This window comes from Hibiscus syriacus, unplaced genomic scaffold (assembly GCF_006381635.1).
Source record: "Hibiscus syriacus cultivar Baekdansim isolate YM2019G1 unplaced genomic scaffold, ASM638163v2 tig00110478_pilon, whole genome shotgun sequence".
Taxonomy (NCBI): domain Eukaryota; kingdom Viridiplantae; phylum Streptophyta; class Magnoliopsida; order Malvales; family Malvaceae; genus Hibiscus; species Hibiscus syriacus.
Window position 1 is genome coordinate 1,236,866 of NW_024062755.1, and position 20,199 is coordinate 1,257,064.

General features: G+C 32.7%; 2 protein-coding genes and 2 pseudogenes across 2 annotated transcripts; 3 read left to right on the top strand and 1 right to left on the bottom strand.

Annotated features, from left to right (window-relative positions):
• Window positions 1–2,050: 2,050 nt before the first annotated feature.
• LOC120128362 lies at window positions 2,051–3,406 on the top strand. Its single transcript, XM_039146050.1, has 2 exons — window positions 2,051–2,684; window positions 2,865–3,406. The coding sequence occupies exons 1-2, from the start codon at window positions 2,051–2,053 to the stop codon at window positions 3,404–3,406; spliced, it is 1,176 nt and encodes a 391-aa protein (XP_039001981.1).
• A 2,569-nt stretch (window positions 3,407–5,975) lies between these two features.
• Window positions 5,976–11,885, top strand: LOC120128214 (purple acid phosphatase 15-like). The gene is made up of 7 exons (XM_039145947.1): window positions 5,976–6,301; window positions 9,117–9,308; window positions 10,376–10,709; window positions 10,811–11,028; window positions 11,097–11,287; window positions 11,366–11,650; window positions 11,720–11,885. The coding sequence occupies exons 1-7, from the start codon at window positions 6,034–6,036 to the stop codon at window positions 11,855–11,857; spliced, it is 1,626 nt and encodes a 541-aa protein (XP_039001878.1). The 5' UTR covers window positions 5,976–6,033; the 3' UTR covers window positions 11,858–11,885.
• Window positions 11,886–12,052: 167 nt separating this feature from the next.
• On the bottom strand, window positions 12,053–13,193 carry LOC120128364 (annotated as a pseudogene).
• A 4,490-nt stretch (window positions 13,194–17,683) lies between these two features.
• Window positions 17,684–20,172, top strand: LOC120128208 (annotated as a pseudogene).
• Window positions 20,173–20,199: the final 27 nt, after the last annotated feature.

The window sequence follows — 20,199 nt, forward strand, 5'->3', positions numbered from 1 at the left end:
ATTTCCTCGTCATCGTCATCTTCATCCGAATCACTCTCATTTTTTGTGGATTTGAGAGCAACTCCAATGTTTTTCTTCTTCTTATTCTCTTTTGGTGTCTCTTCAATCTTATCAAGATCTACCTCATCTTCAAGCATTATTTCATGAGTGAGGAGTGAACCGATTAGCTCTTCAAGAGTTAAGGATGTTAGATCCTTAGACTCGATGATTGCCGCCTTCTTTGATTGCCACGATTTTGGGAGGGAGTAGACTAACTTCCTCACAAGCTTTTCATTTGAAATGATCTCTCCATATGATTTGAGACCATTGACAATCATTGAGAATCTATCCGTCATAGCTTTGATATCTTCATTTGGTTTCATCCTGAAATTTTCATAGATATGCGTTAGAATACTAATTTTAGATTTCTTTACCTCATCGGTACCTTCATGAGTGACTTGAAGTTTGTCCCATATTTCTTTGGCGGTTGTACAAGATGAAACTCTTTCGTATTCATCTGGTCCAAGAGCACAAAATATGATATGGATGGCTTTGGAGTTGAGCTGGAACATTTTTGTCTCTCCTTCACTCCATAATCTTGGATGAGTGAGAGGCTTGAAGTATCATTCTTCTACGATATTCCATGCTCCCATGTCACTTGCTTGAATGAAGTACATCATCCTATTTTCCCAATAGGCATAATTAGCCCCATTGAATAAAGGAGGCTTGTTGACGGGCATCGAATTGAGACCGGAGTCGAAGTTTGAAGTAGAGGCCATTGATGACTTTGATTATCGATATAACTCTTCCCGAATCGACTCAAGAGACGATTAAACCTTCAAATAAGTTAGGCTCTGATGCTAATGATTGAGTTAATCGATTGACGGAATTGGCCAAGAGGGGGGTAAAATGGCAATAAAAATTTTGGTGAAGCTTTTGCAGAAAATTGAAAGAAATTGCACAGCGATTTAGAGTGGTTCAAATTTCTCAACCAAAGTCTACGTCCACTACCTTAGCTATCCACACTAAGGATTTTCCACAAATTCACTAATTCGTCTTTCTTTTGAGGACAAAGAGTAACCTTACAAACCCTCAAGAATTATACCCCAAATTCTTGAGAACACTCTCTCCCAAAGAGAACAATACAAATTTACAAACTTACAAGGAAATCCTCACAAGGTAGATTGTTTGCACAATTCTAGAACAAAGAAAAGAACACTAAAAATTGAATACAATTGAGCACAATAAGTGTTCTTGAAAGCAAGATGAATATTGAATGAAAAATAGGCTTGAAATGTTCAAACTTGAGGTTTGATGCTTTCTCTTTGATTCTCTCTTGATTCTAGTTGCTTGATATTTCTTGTTTTTGATCAATGGCTTATAAGCTTGCTTAAATACACCTTGAATCACTTCTGAACGTTGGGGATGATTAGAAAAGATAATATAGCCGTTTTAGTGTAAAAACGATTAATAAAACAGCTTGGAGTGTGGGGGGAATCGGTACCCCCTATTTGGAATCGGTTCCCCCTATAGGGAATCGGTTCCCTAAGTGTAAAATTCAAATATTTTGACCGTTACACAGGGGGGAATCGGTACCCCGGGGGGAATCGGTTCCCTCCGAGCATACTGGAATTCTTGGAGCCAAACCATTAAGGGGGAATCGGTACCCCCTTGGGGGGGAATCGGTTCCCTCTGAGCAATCTGGATTTTTGGCTTTGAAATTGTTCGAAATACTTTGTAAAATTATTTTGAAATTGTTTTAAGATTAAAACTTAATTTTACACTTGAGTAAGGATTAAAAATGATTTTTGAAAGATTTAGAGTAATGTTTTGATATTTGAATAATTATATCAAATATACTTAGAAAACCTTTATTGCACAATCTTAAAATTCATTTAACTTAATTTGTTATATCGAAATATTAAAATGTTTTCAACATGTTATCTATAAAATCATTACAAGGATCATTGTTAGAAGATTGACTGATTTTCTCCCGGATATTATTACTTTGAATCAAACGGCTTTCATCAGAGGAAGGAACATTATTGATAATTCCCTCCTTGCTCAGGAGATGATCAAAGGCTATGGAAGAAAATCCATTTCCCCAAGGTGCGCACTGAAGATTGACCTTCATAAGGCTTTCAACTCCATCCACTGGAGATTCATCATTCAAATACTCAAAGCTCTCAATCTCCCTCTTGCTTTCATTGCTTGGATCGAAGCATGTTTCACACAAGTAAGGTTCTCCATTTCTTTTAATGGAACCTTAATCGGCTATTTTAAAGGAGCTAGAGGCGTAAGACAGGGAGACCCTCTATCCCTTTATCTTTTTATTCTTGCAATGAATATTTTATCCCGAATGCTTAATTTGGCTGCCGAAAGAGAAATGTTTGGTTTTCATCCAAAGTACAGGAAAATTGGTCTTACTCATCTCTCGTTTGCTGATGATTTACTTATCTTTTGCAAAGGCAATATTGACTCAGTTGTAGGTGTTCTTACTATTCTTGATCGATTCTATGAAGTCTTTAGGCTTAAACTGAATCCTGCCAAATGTGAAATCTTTGCTGCGGGGATTCCTTCAAGAACCGTTGAGAATTTAAGAATTATCACGGGGTTTCAAATTCGAAGTCTTCCCATCCGTTATCTTGGTATTCCCCTGGTCACCCGCAAACTTATTGAAAAAGATTGCCAAGCGTTAATCGACAGTATCAAGCTCAAGCTTCATCACTGGTCTAGCAGAAATCTAAGTTATGCAGGCCGATTATAGCTCATCAGATCAGTCATATTCAATGTCAGCAACTACTGGTGCAGACAACTAGTCCTGCCAACTTCTATTCTTAAAAAAGTGGATCAACTTTATTCTAGGTACTTCTGGAAATGAGCAGATAAATCTGCTGCTGGTGCTCGTGTGAGTTGGGATAACATTTGTGTTTCCAAATCAGAAGGTGGCCTCGGATTGAAGAACATTAAAACTTGGAACAAAGCTTGTCTCATTACTCTAATCCGGAAAATTTTAGCGGGAAACGGCTCTTTGTGGGTAGCTTGGCTTAAGGCCTATGTTTTTAAGGAGCAGGACTTTTGGCATTATAAAGCAGTTGCTAATTTGAGTTGGAGTACCAATAGAATCTTAAAGCTAAAGGCTGAAGCTTTTCCAATCCTTTCTGCCGGTTCTCCACAAGTTAAGGAAATTTGGGGCTTGATTCGAAGCAAAGGGCAGATTGTTACTTGGCATAAACTGATTTGGTTCCCAATGCATATTCCGCAAATCAGTTTGATTGCTTGGATGGCTCTTTTCAACAAACTGCCTACAAGAGACAGACTTCTTAAAATGGGAATTAGCACCGACAATGTTTGCGTTAATTGCAGTAACTCTTACGAGTCAAGGGACCGTATTTTTTCACAATGTACAATGGCAGTGGAACTCTAGAATTCAATTCTGAACCTAAATGGGATGAAGACAACTTTCTTATCATGGAATGAAATGGTCATAAAGGCTAGTTCACTTTGGAAAGGGAAGTCCTTACGACAATTTTGAAAATTTCCTGGACTGCTGTTATTTACTCCTTGTGGAAGGAAAGAAATCAGAGAATCTTTCAAGGACGGAGTAGAACGATCGAATGCTTGCTAAAAGAGGTTAAGGACGTTGTTGAAATCCGTCTTGGGGGAACTAATATCAATAGACTTGATAGTACTGACTTAAAGCTTTGTAATGCTTGAGGTATAGCATAACCAATCATTTTATATAGGCTGTTTCTTTTGGTTCTACACTGTTGATTGGTTAATAGGTTGTACTTAAACTTTGTTCGGGTAATATAATCAGATTTATCCAAAAAAAATATAAATAAATTCTATAACTTACGCATAATATAACGATTAGCGTACTAATAGTAGAATTTGGCTAAATAAATTTTATGATTATTATTTAAGTTAAGACTAAAATTTTAAAATTTAAAAAATACAAGTACAAAAATACCCAAAGTAAAGAACAAAGATTAAATACAAAAATCACACACACACACATATATATATAGTATATATATTAGGTGGGCATACACAGTCAGCTCACCATTTTTAACTTAGAAAAAGGAAATTATTTGAAAATTAGTTTAATTATGTGGAAATTCCTATTTTTTGAACTTTACCCAAAAGAATTGACCGAAAGAATGATGTATTTATCAAATGGGCCTTTATTTGGGTTGTTAATGTCTAATAGAGGGGACTGATTTCATGTTAGGGACTAAATTTGGGCCTTTGGGAAGTCGCTTTAAATATGTTAACTAAAGTTGGGGTTAATTGCATTTTAGGTATCTAAAATATAGTTTAATTTTCATTTTGATACCAAATATATTATATTGATAGTGTGAATTTTGCTTTTCTATGCCAGATTATAATATAAGTTATTTGATATAACTAACACTATTTGATCTATGAATCAATTAATCTAAATCAAGTATTGCATAAGCTCGGCGGCCTTCTAAACTGGTAAGGAAGCCATGTATAAACATGAGAGGGCCAATACTCCTCCCCCAATTTTTTTGGTTTATTTCAATTTTAGTTCCTACATGTTTGAATATTAATAAAATTAAGCTTTTGCCTCCCTCAATTTTTTGTTTAAATACCTTTTAGGTCCTTATGCAATTTATCCCCCTTAAGAGTCAATCCTAGCTTCATTATCATTTCTTTGATTCATATTGTCAATTAGCTTAACTATGAATTTACAAGCTTTGTTAAGCATCATATCATGAATTTATCACCTATAGTCCCAATGTCATTTCTTTGATCAAATGGAAGATTGCTATAGGAATAAGCAAAGAAGAATTCAAAGTCAAGACAGTGAATTGTTAACTAGTTATAACATTTCAAAGTAAAGGACGAAATTCAATAAACTAATTAATGTTGAATAAGATACGTAAAGCATTATACCAGGAAAAGATGCGCATCTCACTCCTCTTTTTGATAAACAAAGATGGTTCCGTTACGTAAGAAAAACCTAACCATTCGAACTCCAACTCGGAACTTTATTTAACGAACATCGAATGTTAATCTAATAAAATGATGTATTAATATATTAATCTTGTTTCACTCAATGCAAAAAACAGTTTCCTTTTATCATTAGCATAATAACCACTAATTCAAAACAAAACACATACCGGATTTTCTCTCTCTTAATTCTCTCATGGGTAAACACGTTCATTTTTTTTATCTTTGTTGATCGACAACGACATTAGTTTTAATGTTAAATGCCGACGGTCGGTATTCTTTATTGTCATTTTATTTTATCTTGTATTTTTTTAAATTTTCAACAAGTCAACCTGTATGACACGTTTTCCTCTGTTTTTATGGCATGTTTCCTTCCACCTTTTGGCATGTTTTTCGATCGTTTGACTGCTTTTTTCACTCATCTTTTTTAAAGGTTGATTAGAAATTGTCACGATTGATGAAGATGACGTTTATTTGTTTTATTGTTGATATTCCCTGCTTTACACCCTCATATTGGATTTGGATACCTGTTATTCGTTCATTGATAGTTTTTCACATCGCTTGAATCTATTTTGCCGTTTTTCGGTGGTCTTTCAGTAGCTTGATCTCCTTTGTGGTTCGTTTGCCGATGCGATCAGATCTATTTGTATCTATCTTTGTTCAAATTTTCTTGGTTAGGTTTTAATCTTTCCTTATATGGTCCTTATGTAATATTTAGTTGCTAATATTTCAACGATTATAGGAATTTGTCTTAATTATATGCTTAATTTATGATTATGGTTGTAAATTTTATTGTAATTTAAGATTTTCTATTTTAAAAAAAATTAGTGATTTCTTAAAAAAAAAACAGTTTCCTTTTCAGCTTCCTTTTGCATTTATTTTCAACGGCACTATGTATTTTCCACATGATGAGCTCCTCTTATATATACATGAAACTTGCAGCTTGATTATATTGTACCTGTGACGTTGATTTCGCTTCGATTACTTCCGTTCTTAAATTCTTAACATATATATACTCGTCAGCTGCTTCCTTTTGTTTCTCTATAAGATCTTTGCTTTTTTGAGGTTTAAGATATGAGGTTAGTTCCTTTGTTCATCGTTGCAGTATTTGTTTCGGTTGTAATGCGAAGCAGTTTTGTTAATGGGGAAGCGATTCCAAGTACAGCTGATGGACCTTTCAAGCCCGTAACGGTCCCTCTCGATAAGAGTTTCCGAGGACATGCCATCGATTTGCCCGAAGACGATCCTCGGATTCAAAGGACCGCCACAGGCTGGGAGCCTGAGCAAATCTCGGTGTCTCTTTCTTCAAACCATGACTCGGCATGGATTTCTTGGATTACAGGTTTATTTCTTCATCTATCTTTCTCTAAGTTATACATTTAATTGAATATTCAATAATCAAATTTGGGATGCATGTCTTATAACTTTAGAAAGTTGAAACCGATCACCATCCCCCATTAAAAAAGTTGCATATGGATAACGCATGCATACTATAATAATATGTAATACATTTTCAAATATTAAAGCATATAATTTTAAGTTAAAGACTTAATTATTGAATATTTAAAAAATTATTTTTGATATTTTCCATATTGCTTTATAATTTTAATGGATTTTATAAAATTTAAAGTAAATTGTTTACTCTCGAAATTTGTTTTTATCATCTAATTATTTTCTTTTCGAAATCATATCTAATGTTGTATTTTGTTTTTATTTTGATACTATGTTGTTAAGTTTGATTGTTGACTTAACAAAAATAATGATGTGGCATAGAATAATAATAGTCTTAATCCCAAAATTTACATATTCTATCAAATTTATCCTAATTAAAAAAATGTATCAAATCATCGATAGTTAAAAAGCATTATTAAATTATTAAATCATAAAAACAAAAAAATCATTACTAAATTATTATTAAAGTATTAATAACTTTTCAAATTTTGAATAGGAGTTTTAATTTTTTAAGATTTATTGCATTATTTTGAAGTAAGACCCATTTGATAGGATGTGTAAGTTTTAGAGACTAAACTTTTATTATATCACGTCACATTATTATTTTTGTTTAATTATGGATATAGGTTAAAATTTTATTGGACGCGATTTAAAATCTATTTTTATATGGAATATAGAATATTTGTATATTCTGTATATTATAATATTCGAAATTATTATCTTTATAATTAGATAATTAAACTAGAATTATCAAAATAAATATAAACCATAACATTGAGTAATAATTTAATGACCAAAATAAAATATAAAAATAAACGAGATATTAAATCAATAGCATGGTTTTCAGAACCGGACCAGTTAGCGAACCGGTCATGCTACAGGTTCACTGGTTCAACCGGTCGAACCGGTCCGACCGGTCGGAAGAACCGGACGACGTCATAATTATTTAAAAAATTAAATAAAAATACCAAAAATATTTAATAAAAAATAATTTTTTATATCACAAGTCATATTCAAAGCAAGTCATAACATATATAAGTTAAAAACCATAAAATCAAGTGAAACAAAATGATTCAAATTAACTATAACATAATATTTAAGGTAAAACATATTAAATAATAAATATAATTATATAACTATAATTAAAAAATAAATTTGGAGTTAAAAAAATCATAACAAAATGATATTGTTTGGTTTAATTTTTTTAAAAAACAATCCCACATGGCTAAGAAACATAGAAGAGCATCCCAAAAGTCTAAAGAGTAAAAATATGAGAACAAAACAATCTCACATTGCTAAGAAACATAGAAGCGCATCACAACTAACTTCTATAAATAATAGAGGTAATTTGACATTCAAAATCATGGAGCATTTTAGTGAGCATTGAGTGAACTATTCTTTCACTTCAATCAAGCTCGAATTTTAGGCTTCAATCGAGCTTCTAATTTTTTTTGAGTTCAAGCCTTTTTGAGTTCAAGTTTCAATATTATATTTCGAGTTTGAGTTGAACATGATAATTTTTAGCTTGTGAGTTTGAGTTGAGTTGAGCTTACTTTTAAAGTTTTCAAGTTCGAGTCGAGCTCAGCAATACTCGAGTTCGACTTGGCTCGTTTAACAAACGACGTTGTTTGGTTTAATTTTTTTTTTTAAAAACAAAAATCCCGGTTTTTCCTGATTTTTTCCGGTTTTTAGCCGATCCGGTTCGAATGGTTCAACGGTTCTGACCGGTTCACTAATAGTGGTTCAACCGGTTTAGATTAAACCGGACTAAACAACGGTTCATGGTTGAACCGGCCGATCCGGTCCGGTTTTCAAAACAGAGATCAATAGTTTACCCTAAAATTTAAAAGTACAACTGATTTATTAATATATATCTATATCTATATATATATTATCTGTAACCTGAGACTGTTACATTAAAAATACAAAGGAGACAGAGTCATGTGGGTTGAAGTTAAGATTTCAATTATTATGGTTTAATAAAAAAAAATTCGTACAGATTAAATTTTGGAAGTCTTGAGAATCTTTAATTTTTAATTCTGTTTTCTAGTCAATTCAAATTAGTTCTTAATTGCTGATCACTGAATTATTAATCCTACATATATTATAGGTAAAGTACACGCATAATGTTATTTTATTAAATTCCTCGATTATTTATAAAATTATCTTTTACTTATATAATATTGTTTTGTTAAGTCTTTCAATTACTAAAAATTATAAAATAATCATGTGACTATTTATATGTTCTAAACTAATATTTTTTCGTTAAAAAATTGATGGTCGTCTAAAGTAGATGTTAACATGTTGATCAAGATATGATAAAATCATATTTTAATGATGTCTACGGGCACTACCGTTGCTTTCAATCATCGACTCGACAACATAATGTTTCAAGCACTAGCTCGATGACCTAATGTAAACAGAGACTCGATCCATAAAACATAACTCTAACAATTTTGGGATCAAATTTTATCATCTCCCAATGAGTAGGTTAACGTCCAAGTTAGATGGTCACTAATTTTTTGAATGAAAAAGGACGAGTTTAGAACATATCGAGTAATTATTTTGTAACTTTTGATAGTCGTGAAAATCAATAAAATAGTGTCTTATAATCGAGAGACTCAATAAAATAATATATTATAATTAGGAGATCATTGTTTTTATTAGAATTATTCGGATATATTAATTGAAATAAAAAAATGCAGGAGAATTTCAAATAGGAGAAAATATAAAAGAATGGGATCCAAAAGCAGTGGGAAGCATTGTAAGATATGGGAAGTGGAGATCTGCAATGACAAGTAAAGCAATAGGCCACTCTTCGGTTTATAGCCAACTTTATTCTTTCAAAGGCCTCCAAAACTATACCTCTGGAATTATTCATCACGTTAGACTTACTGGTACGTATTTGTCATAATTTCTTTTTGCTTTTTTTTTATAAACGATTTTATTAATAAATTTAGTTAATGGTGATGTACATATAATTTTATGTTAGGAGTATGAACCTTTAAAAAATTTAATTATGCGAAAATAAATTATTAATAAAAATATAAAAGAAATACGTAAATTATATGTGAATTTAAAATTTTCAGATATGACCATTCAAAGATCCTTTCTTCCCATCTATATTCAGGTTCTATATAGTTTAAATTTAAATATATTTTGATTGTTTTTATAATTATACTCGTAATATATATATTTTTTAAAAATAATATATATGACAGAAAATTAAACAGACCAAACGAAATAAGTATGTGAGCAAATGATCAATATTTTTTTTTGGATTAGAAAGTAATGGCACCAACTTTTATATATTATCTACAACTATATGATAATTTCCACAAATTGGTTTGCTTTACATCTTTCTTTTGAAATTGTGGCATAGCTTTGGGCACCCAGTTTTAGTGGAAATTAAAGTGATAATTATTTTCTTTTTTAGAATAGATTGCAACAATGGATATCGGTTTATTGTTTTTTTTTCCTATTTTAATTATCGGATTAATTTTTTGTTGTTGTAAAAGTATTATTAATATTATTTTATGTTTTGATTATTGATTTTTAAATATTTCACGACGATGTTGATGTAGATTTTTTTTTAATTTGTATATCGTTTTCTCTCTCCTTATTAGTGATGTTTTGGTAGAAAAAATTAATTCAGTAATCAAAATAGAAAAGAAGCAATAAAATGGTAACTATGACTGTAGATTATCATTCTTTTTATGATAATGCCATATGATCTTAAATGTTATATTATTAAATGAATTAAAAATTTATATTCGAATATTAAATTAAAAAAAATATTATCAAATTCAGACGTTAATATAAACAAAGAAAACCAAGTATTAAAATAAATCAAATTATCCAATTAAAGAATAAAAAATTACATTAACACTTAATTTTTCATATTGTATTGTATTATATTTGAATTACATTTTGGTGATCCTATCACGTTAGATGAACTCTACAGGTTTGAAACCCAACACCTTATACTACTATCAATGTGGAGACCCTTCAATCCCAGCAATGAGCGATGTACACTATTTCAGGACAATGCCGGCCTCTGGTCCGAGGAGTTATCCGGCAAGAATCGCAATCATCGGAGACTTGGGGCTTACCTATAATACGACTTCAACAATCGATCACCTGATGAGCAACAATCCCGACCTCGTGTTGTTAATCGGCGATGCAAGCTACGCAAACTTGTATCTCACCAATGGCACCGGTGCCGACTGCTACTCTTGCTCTTTTCCTGATACCCCTATCCATGAAACTTATCAGCCTCGTTGGGATTACTGGGGAAGGTGATTTCAGTGATTTTTTTTTGCGAATTTAAATAACAGTCGCAACGTAATGTAACAAATAGTTTGTAATTTAAATCCGTGGTGTCTGCTTGATATATCAGATTTATGCAACCTCTGGTGTCTAAAGTTCCCTTGATGATGGTAGAAGGGAACCATGAAATCGAAGAACAGATCGAGAACAAGACATTCGCGGCTTATAGTGCTCGATTCGCGTTTCCATCTGAAGAGAGTGGATCGTCATCAACGTTCTACTATTCTTTCAATGCCGGTGGCATTCATTTCGTGATGCTCGGTGGCTACGCTGATTACAACAAATCAGGTATCATGTATCAAGCACACTCGTGAAACCGAGTGTCGTGGGAGCTAATCTGTATATTCGTTTAACAGGGGATCAATACCGGTGGTTGAAGACGGACCTTGCGAAAGTCGATAGAAAAGTGACGCCATGGTTGGTTGCGACATGGCATCCTCCATGGTACAGCACATACACTGCACACTATAGAGAAGCAGAATGTATGAGAGTAGCAATGGAGGATTTGTTATACAAATATGGAGTTGACATTATCTTCAATGGACATGTAAGTTCTTTTGTCAAAGACAAATTACATTCACTTGGATAACTGATGATTGTGTGTTCTTTTGGTAATAATCAATAGGTTCATGCCTATGAGAGGTCGAACCGGGTGTATAATTACAACTTGGATCCTTGCGGTCTAGTTCATATCACAATTGGTGATGGCGGCAACCGAGAGAAAATGGCGATCACACATGCCAAAGAACCCGGGAATTGTCCGGAACCGTCAACGACTCCGGATAAATTCATGGGTGGATACTGTGCGTTTAACTTCACATCGGGTCCGGCAACTGGAAAATTCTGTTGGGACAGGCAGCCTGATTATAGTGCATATAGAGAAAGCAGCTTTGGCCATGGAATCCTAGAGGTTTGCTGCAGATACTTTTGCTCAAAAAAACTTGCATAACATATGAATTAACAAGTGAATAATTTGCAGGTGAAGAATGAGACTCATGCTTTGTGGACATGGCACCGCAATCAAGATGCTTACGGGACTGTTGGCGATATGGTTTATATTGTAAGGCAACCTGTTAGATGCCCTGTTGAACCTGAGATGATTAAACTCAAAGTCTGAGACTTAATCATCCGATTTGTTAATAATAATAAATGATATATGCTTGAATTTTACATACAATCATGTGAAAGACTTCAACTCCGCGGACATAGGCCGATACCTTTCACCGCGACATTAGCTCCGGCTGAGCTTAATTTGATCTCTAGATGACCTGAAGCCTCTAAGAAAGAAGGCTCCAATTTCTAACAAAAACGCCTATTCCCACCATGGTTTAAATGATAGAACAGGTAAGAGCATGTTTAACATTGAGCTTGTGGTTACTATGCAGTCTAATGAAGCTTTGGGCTCACCTGTTGTGGGAAATGGAGGGGCCAGTCCAGGGTTATCTAGTCCAATACCGCCATCTCCGCTGTTAATCGGTGTAGTTGTTGTAGTCATCATTGGTACGTTCGAGTTGTTTCGTGACCCTGACCCCAATGTAGCAATCCCACCTGCCGACCTGGAAATTTCATGACTCCAAGCTGTTAAAAACTTAAAATCACAATAATTGCATAGACAAGAACTATAGAGCAACATGTTAAGCAATATGAACTACATTAATCCAAATGGTTTAAAAGAAACAAAAGTGACGACTGTCGTCGGGAAATTTAAAAAAAATGAACGGTTAGATATCAAGATAACATGCAGAGAAACACGTGTCATACATCCATTCAATCACAACATGCAGAGAATCGAAGGAATATATCAGTACTACTATTTACCAGTACTACTGGTGCTGTATATAGGAAAAAAATATATCAGCAGAATGCGTGAAACTGAAGAAATTAGAGCAAATTCCTTCAACAGCTACTGAGGAAATGTACCGTTGTTTCAAGTGGAAAAAAAAAACAAATATTCATACCTTTGAGAAGATGGGCACATACAAGATCCATAACCTGCAAAACCATGATGAATTGAGCAAACTCCCAGTCCTAAAAACCATTCAGAAAACGAAAAAAAAAAAGAAAGTTGAAGGGTTTCAAAGAATAAACTGGGGTCAGTTTTGGCAACAGTGCCAGTGCCAGCAAAGTCACAAGCACCAGGCAACATTTCTCGATGCTGGTAATAGCTATTGAAAGCATGAGCCTGAATGGTGTTCGGAAGAAAACGGAGCCCATCGGACTGTATAGAGTTGGAGTCAGCAGCGTAGCCGCATGCATAGTCTAGTGCAGCTTGCAGAGGCTGGTTACTTGCATCACTCCGAGCACGCACCAGCTCTGTCCTCGAGCAAACGAGAAGGCGTTCATTAACAATGAGAGGAAGAACACTACATGTTTTGAGATTGATATTGCCATAGAGGAGAGTTAAGTTGGTGAATCAGGAGAGAAATTAAAGGAAAAAGAGAAAGGAAAGAGAAAGGGAAGAGAGAATGTATTGTAATATTCCTAGAACAAGTATTGGATTCGTATGAATTATTTACGGGATTAGGATTGTAACTTGTAAACTAGATTAGTTGAGTCGAGTTTGAGTATTATTGAATTTGAATTGACTCGAAAAATTTTAAAACTGAATTTGACTCAATTCAAAAGTTTTTGAGTTTAAAATTATCTAACTTGATTCGAATTTGAAACCAAAAATTAAAGCTCGACTCTCGAAAAAAAAAAACTTAAACTCGGAACATTCTCAAACTTAGTTCGATTGAAGCTTGAACTCGAGATTGAGCCTGAATCTTAAGTACATGAAAACCTTAAACTTATTTTTAATAAAAACATATAAATGTTAATATTATTAATAATTTAATTTAAAAAATCAAAAAATAAATATATTATTTTTTCAAGTTATTCACGAGCTTTTCAATTAGAATATTAAGTAGTCCGCTTCGACTCGTTAAAAACTCGAATCATGTTCAAGCTTGAATCAAATCCATTTGAATCAAGTGTTGACTGAGCTTTAACCGACTAAGGTATTAAATAGCTCGTTTCGACTTATTAAGAACTCTAATTGAATTCGAGCTCGAATCGAATACATTCGAATTGAGTATTAATTAAATTTAAATTAAATCAAACTCGAATAACTCGCAATCTGTCTCGTCCCATTTACATCCCTAATTGAATCTCTTGATTCTCTAGTTCAGAAGAAATTAACACTACTTTCAGTATTGTTAGGTTAAAGTTTTATTACCTGGTTCTTGGGTCATCAAATGAACTAATTTTAAGAACTCTTGGGCTTGAAACTGATGGGTTCAGTGTCCATTCTTCTTAAATTCTCCTATCCAATTATTTTGGTCATAGAGTCCAGTTTAGGATTGAGTTTGAAGGCACTAATAAAAAAATGTTAATCCAATTGTTGAAAACTTTTTAATGAGATATTCTTTAAAAAGAATTACCCACTCCCAAAATAATCCCCACTTATCAAATATATATTTTATAATATTAATTTTCATTATTCATTATGAGTGACTTAAACTTTAATTTATATTTATAAAAAGGATTGTGTGTGTTTTGAAAGGACAATATATTAACATACTAGTCATTAATAATGACCATGCCATACATGTCTCGGGCAAGAACACCAATAGCAACCACCCCAGATTCAGGAATGAAAACCTCATCCACGTTGATCTTAACGGTGTGAACAGGTGGGCGACACCAAGTTGTTGCAGAAGAGGACGAAATAGGTAACAATCGTCCATAGCAGCCAGGAAGAACGATTGGAGACCATGACAATATACCATCCCGGAAGTACACGTCCTTCATGAAGATAGATGTTGCGCCTATTGCAGAGGAGAACCATGAATGTAGGTCCACATCTAAACCCCCCATCAACATCGATAACCACAGACTCGAGGAGAAACCAGCTTGTATCAATATAGTCCAAGATCTGCGTGTTTTAAATAAGGGTAAACTGTATCATATATCGTTGAATTTTAGACGGTTTATCATTCATATCATTGAACTTTTAATTTCTTCATTTATATCATTGAACTTTTAATTTCTTCATTTATATCATTGAACTTTTAATTTCTTCATTTATGTCATTGAACTTTATTTTTTACTTCAATAATATTACCATGCCGTTAATTCAGTAGCAATACGATGACATGATTGACAGTTGTAGACGTGTACGCTACACTAAAATGACATCGTTTTCAATAAATTAAGATAAAAAATATTTTAAGTATTAAATTAGATAAATTATTTTAGTTATTATTATTATTTGAAGTGTTAAATTGGGTAAATTATATCATGATTTTAAGTTTTTGAACTAAGATTTTTTTAAGTTTATATTATTTTGAATTTTATATATTTTAAAATTATATTTTTTATTTTTATTTAATCAGATTTAAAATATTTCAGATTTATCAGATTTAAAATATTTCAGATTTATTTATTTATTTTTGACAAATTTTCACATTTGAATTCATCTCATCACTCGCCAATTGAGTGAGATGTAAAAAGGTTATCAAAGTCCCAGGGACAAAAACATCTCATCTTTTAATGAAAAAGTGTCAAAGATCAAATAGCTGTGCGGTGTCGTTTTATGTTAGATAACCGCCGAGGTCACGTCAATAATTGTACTTCTGACATATTGAACAAGTTGTCAATATCTGTATTTTTGACATATTGAACAAGTTGTCAATAATTGTATTTTTGCATGTTCAACAAGTTGTCAATAGTGGCGGGCCGAAATGCTTAAAAGATTAGGGTTTTTTGTATGTTTACATTAATTTTATTTCGATTCTAATAAATGGTATTAATATCTTATCATATCAAATCAAATCATTAGAAATAAATTTAATTTTTATTATTTTTAATTTATTCATTTTAAAAGTTTTATAATTTTAATACATGTTTCAGTTAAGGATTTATATTAAACACTTTTAGAATTTAAAATGGTCATAGTTTTTTTTTTTTGGTAATGATCATAAAATTGAGCTTTTGGTTTAATTCAGATATTAGACATGAGTTGATGCTTTTGTCTGATTTGAATGTGTATGAATATTGAATTTGTTTGATTAATCAACTACAAGAATTTTGCTTTGATAAGATTTGTGCATTGTATCAATATTCACGTCTAAGCACGGTTGTAATGGGTTTTGTAATAGATGACTAAATATGTGATTTAATGGTGTCCTTAACGATTTTTCTTGTAAAATATGCAATATTAGTTGTCCTTTATATGACGATCCGTGTGACATTTTAATTAATAAATTTATATTACTATGATTTATTTTATATGCTAATAATAATATAATTTGTAAAAATTAACGTATTGTTTGCGAACTTATTGGGTCAAGTTGGACATTGTTTGTCTCAACTCGTTAAGATCTCGAGTCAAGTTTGATGACGAGTCAAGTCAAGTTGAGTCAAGAGTTGATGGAGTCAAGTTCGAATAACTCACGAGCTGCTCAACTTATTAAGCATCCCTAGTTGTGAGAATGTTTTAGGATATATCAAGTTTGTCTGGTTTAGGGATACATGAGATCTAATGTATTTGTACTATTCGTGATTTCTAAGTTTATAATGAATCATTGTTCTGCTCATCCTTGAAGGTAAATAAGATCGAATCATATTAAATCTTATCTTTTACTCATGTCTTATTTCACGTTGATTTTACTTTAGTTATTTTTTTCGCTCCTAAATTCCTAACAATATTTGACCCTAAAATATATGATTGCATGTTTATTGGGTACACTGAATATAGTACTAGATATAGATTACTTGTTTTGGAAAGTGATATACTTTATCGATAACGAAAGTTAAAATAAACAATTATTAGAGATGAGAAAATTATTGTCACTTTTATTAATGGGTTTTTTAGGTACTACAGCAAAAATGTTCTACAGCGGCATTTTTCGTGGCATTTTAAGAGTAAAGGCCACTAACTTTAAACATATAGCGGCGTTTACATTTCAAACGCCACAAAATGGTAACGTTAGCGGCGTTTTTATACAAACGCCGCTATAGACTCGTACTTTAGTGGCATTTTTATACAAAACGCTGCTATAGACTCGTACTTTAGTGGCGTTTTTATACAAACGTCGCTATAGAGTAGTACTTTTGCAGTGTTTTATACAAACGCCACTATAGACGCCTACTTTAGTGGCATTTTATATAAACGCCGCTATAGACTTGTACTTTAGTGGCGTTTTTATACAAACGCCGCTATAGACTCGTACTTTAGTGGCGTTTGTGTTTATAAACGTCGCAATAGGCTTGTACTTTAGTGGTGTTTTGTACAAACGCCGCTATAGACTCTTACATTAGTGCCTTTTTTTATACAAACGCCTCTATAGACTCGTACTTTAGTGGCGTTTATGTTTACAAATGCCACAATAGGCTTGTACTTTAGTGGCATTTTTTACAAGCGCCGCTATAGACTCGTCTTTAGTGGCGTTTTTTACAAACGCTGCAAGTTGTCTCTTTAACTTTTTTTCATTTTTCCCCTTCACATATTTTTCCATTCCCACACCCCCTTTCTAAAAAATAAAAATGTTTCATCTCCTCTCCTCCCTCTCGACTTTAGACTCGTTTTCGGTTCTTTGATTTGTTTCTTGTAACCATGTTTCTTATCCTTCATGACTAATTACTTGATTTTAGGATGTGCCGAGGTTCACTTTGCATCGAGTTTTGGGGAATGGTCAGGAGAGTTTTTCAGAATGTGTTGCTGATTTTGATTTATTTCAACTATTTATCAAATCACGTTCCCCTCTTTATAGATCTTTTAATTTGATGTATATTAGAGTTTCTTCGTGATTCGTGTTTATTTTTTTATTAGATTTTAATCACTCAATAGAACTCCTGATTACTTTCCAAAAACTGGAATGAACATATGTATGCCGGCTGTGTGAATAGAGTTATACCCCCTCTCCAAAATTAGGAATTTTTTCAAGTGTAGGGTTCTAGTATGTCGACTGTACGAAGATGGAGCGAGGGAATGTCCTCGGATAATGTTAAGGGTTTGGTTTAGCTATTTCTTACAGTTTATTCATCAGGGCAAGTTTCATCTTTAAGAAAAAATGCTTGAAAAAAGCTGGTGCTTCTGGCGTCAGGGCAGGTATGCAATTTATCAAATGTTTACTTTTTTTTTTGATGATTTGATTTCGGATTTCATTTTTTCTTCTTTAATTGGAAACTGCTATTAGGTTAAATAAGTTGCTGTGTTGTAAGATTTTGTGAATAATTGTTTACGCAATTTAGAAAACGAATTTGAGTGAAGTGCAAGTGATGAATATTTATTTGACCTTTGAATATAATTCATCAATAAGGGAATTAATCGATTTGTACTCTTGTCAATCTAGTATGTAAGCTTGTATTTAGTAAACTAGTCTTCATGTTTTTCTTTTTCTTCATAAAACTAATCATTTATGTCTATCAAATTGCACCGGCCTTTTCATTTGCATCCTTTTGATGGTGGGTTTCAGTGTCATCTTTGATTGTATGTATCTTCTAACTTATTGATTATGAATTGTTTACGAAATTCCTCAATCTGCCCAAGTTTCTGTATGCTGAAGTTTTGCATAACGTGTGAAAGAAAGATACAATATGTCTCTATTGAATGAAATTGATGAAAATGATATGTTTTTGATTTTTCAAACTTCAGATTTTCTTTGGTATTGCATGTATGTTTTGTTCCTATTGAACATAGTTTTTTCTATTCATTACAATTTTGTGTTTATTGCATGAAATTTCCTGCTGCATGTGCAATTAGATATATAATTTTTGTTTTATCTCGATTATTTAATGAAATTTTGAATGTATTTGTTATCATTTAGTGATTCTTCACCTTTTTGTTCCTTATGAGGAGTTTTTGTTGTTCTTATGCATGATGAATCACAATGACATTAGTTTTTCTGGTTCTTACACAGGAGTTGGAGGGTATTCGTACTTGCTTGAACCACTTTGGTGGGCTGGCATGATAACAAGTAAGTTTTATGGGTTTCTCATTGATAATTAACTCTATCTCATGTATTTTTTTCTTCCTACTTGCATGCTTACACCTGAATGTTCAGGAAGTTATCAGACTGCAGTCTTTTTAAATACTAGTGAGATGGTCAAGTTTTTTTATTATGATTCATGATTTTAGAGGAAAATGTAGTTAATTCTAATTTTTAATCAACTTTACAACAGTGGTCGTCGGGGAAATTGCTAATTTTGCTGCTTATGCATTTTCACCGGCCATACTGGTCACTCTTCTCGGTGCTCTCAGCATCATTATCAGGCATGCGAATTTGTCTCTCAAATTTAGGTTTGGCATTTAAGTGTTTATTGTTAATCATCACTTCTGATACATTGCAGTACTTGCACATATCATTTTGCGGGAGAGGTTACATACTTTTGGGATTCTCGGTTGTGCTTTGTGTTGTGGGCTCAATAACAATCGTATTGCACGCTCCCCCTGAACGTCAGATTGAATCCATAGCACAAGTCTGGGCTCTTACTACAGAGACAGGTTGTTTTTTCTTAAAGATATTGTTGTTAGCTCATATGGTTTTTCTTCTTGAAATTGGTGTACTACAGAATAGGAAATGAATGTACCATATTTGATATTTTTTGCATGATTTTTTTTTTACGTGGCTCTGGTCATAACAATTGTCATTATACTTATATTCCACTTTGTTCCACAATATGGACAGACACACATTATGGTTTACATTGGAGTATGCTCTCTCGTGGGTTCTATTTCGGTATGCATCAGGACAAGTCTATTGGTTGCTTAATTCTGTGTCCGTTCGATTGTATTGTCTCCCCTCATATTGTTGTTTTTAAGAGTGTTCTTTGACAGGTCATGAGCGTTAAAGCACTCGGTATTGCCTTGAAGTTAACATTTTCAAGAATGAATCAGCTTGTGTATCCGCAGACATGGGCTTTTACTTTAGTTGTGGTTACTTATGTGATTACCCAAATGAATTATTTAAACAAGGTAATGGTTACACATGGTCTTTTCTTCTTTTGGTACTCTCTATTTCCTAAAATGTCTAGATTTGTGCTTTTCTTTTGATTACTTTTCATGCCCCTCAAAGAAAAGGAGACGAAAGAAATGTTGGAATGAATGAAAAACGATCCAAGAAGAATTTTTTTTCATTTTACTTTAAAATCTATTTCATTTACCTCCGAAATGTTTCTCGTGGATAATTTTTTATGGTGTTCATAATCATTAATTTAAACTTTAATCAGTTGAAATTTATCTATTTATTATTTTCTTACTCCGAATCAGTGTTCCCTTACCTTGAATTTTTGTTGTTGATTTTAGCTAATTTAAGACTTCAGTTTCACAGTCTGATTCCTTTTTTTGTTATTGTTATTTTGCCTTCATAATTGCAGGCACTTGATACTTTCAACACAACCGTTGTTTCTCCCATATACTATGTTATGTTTACGCCACTGACCATTTAAAACCATCTTGGTTAAATTTATAGCGAA

Bases quoted from the DNA above. Each gene is read 5' to 3' on its own strand.
- LOC120128362 (XM_039146050.1), top strand. From the start codon at position 2,051: ATGATCAAAGGCTATGGAAGAAAATCCATTTCCCCAAGGTGCGCACTG. The intron at 2,685-2,864 runs GTATCAAGCTCA...GGAAATGAGCAG, and splicing joins TTGCCAAGCGTTAATCGACA to ATAAATCTGCTGCTGGTGCT.
- LOC120128214 (XM_039145947.1), top strand. From the start codon at position 6,034: ATGAGGTTAGTTCCTTTGTTCATCGTTGCAGTATTTGTTTCGGTTGTA. The intron at 6,302-9,116 runs GTTTATTTCTTC...AAAAAAATGCAG, and splicing joins ATGGATTTCTTGGATTACAG to GAGAATTTCAAATAGGAGAA. The intron at 11,651-11,719 runs GTTTGCTGCAGA...AATAATTTGCAG, and splicing joins TTGGCCATGGAATCCTAGAG to GTGAAGAATGAGACTCATGC.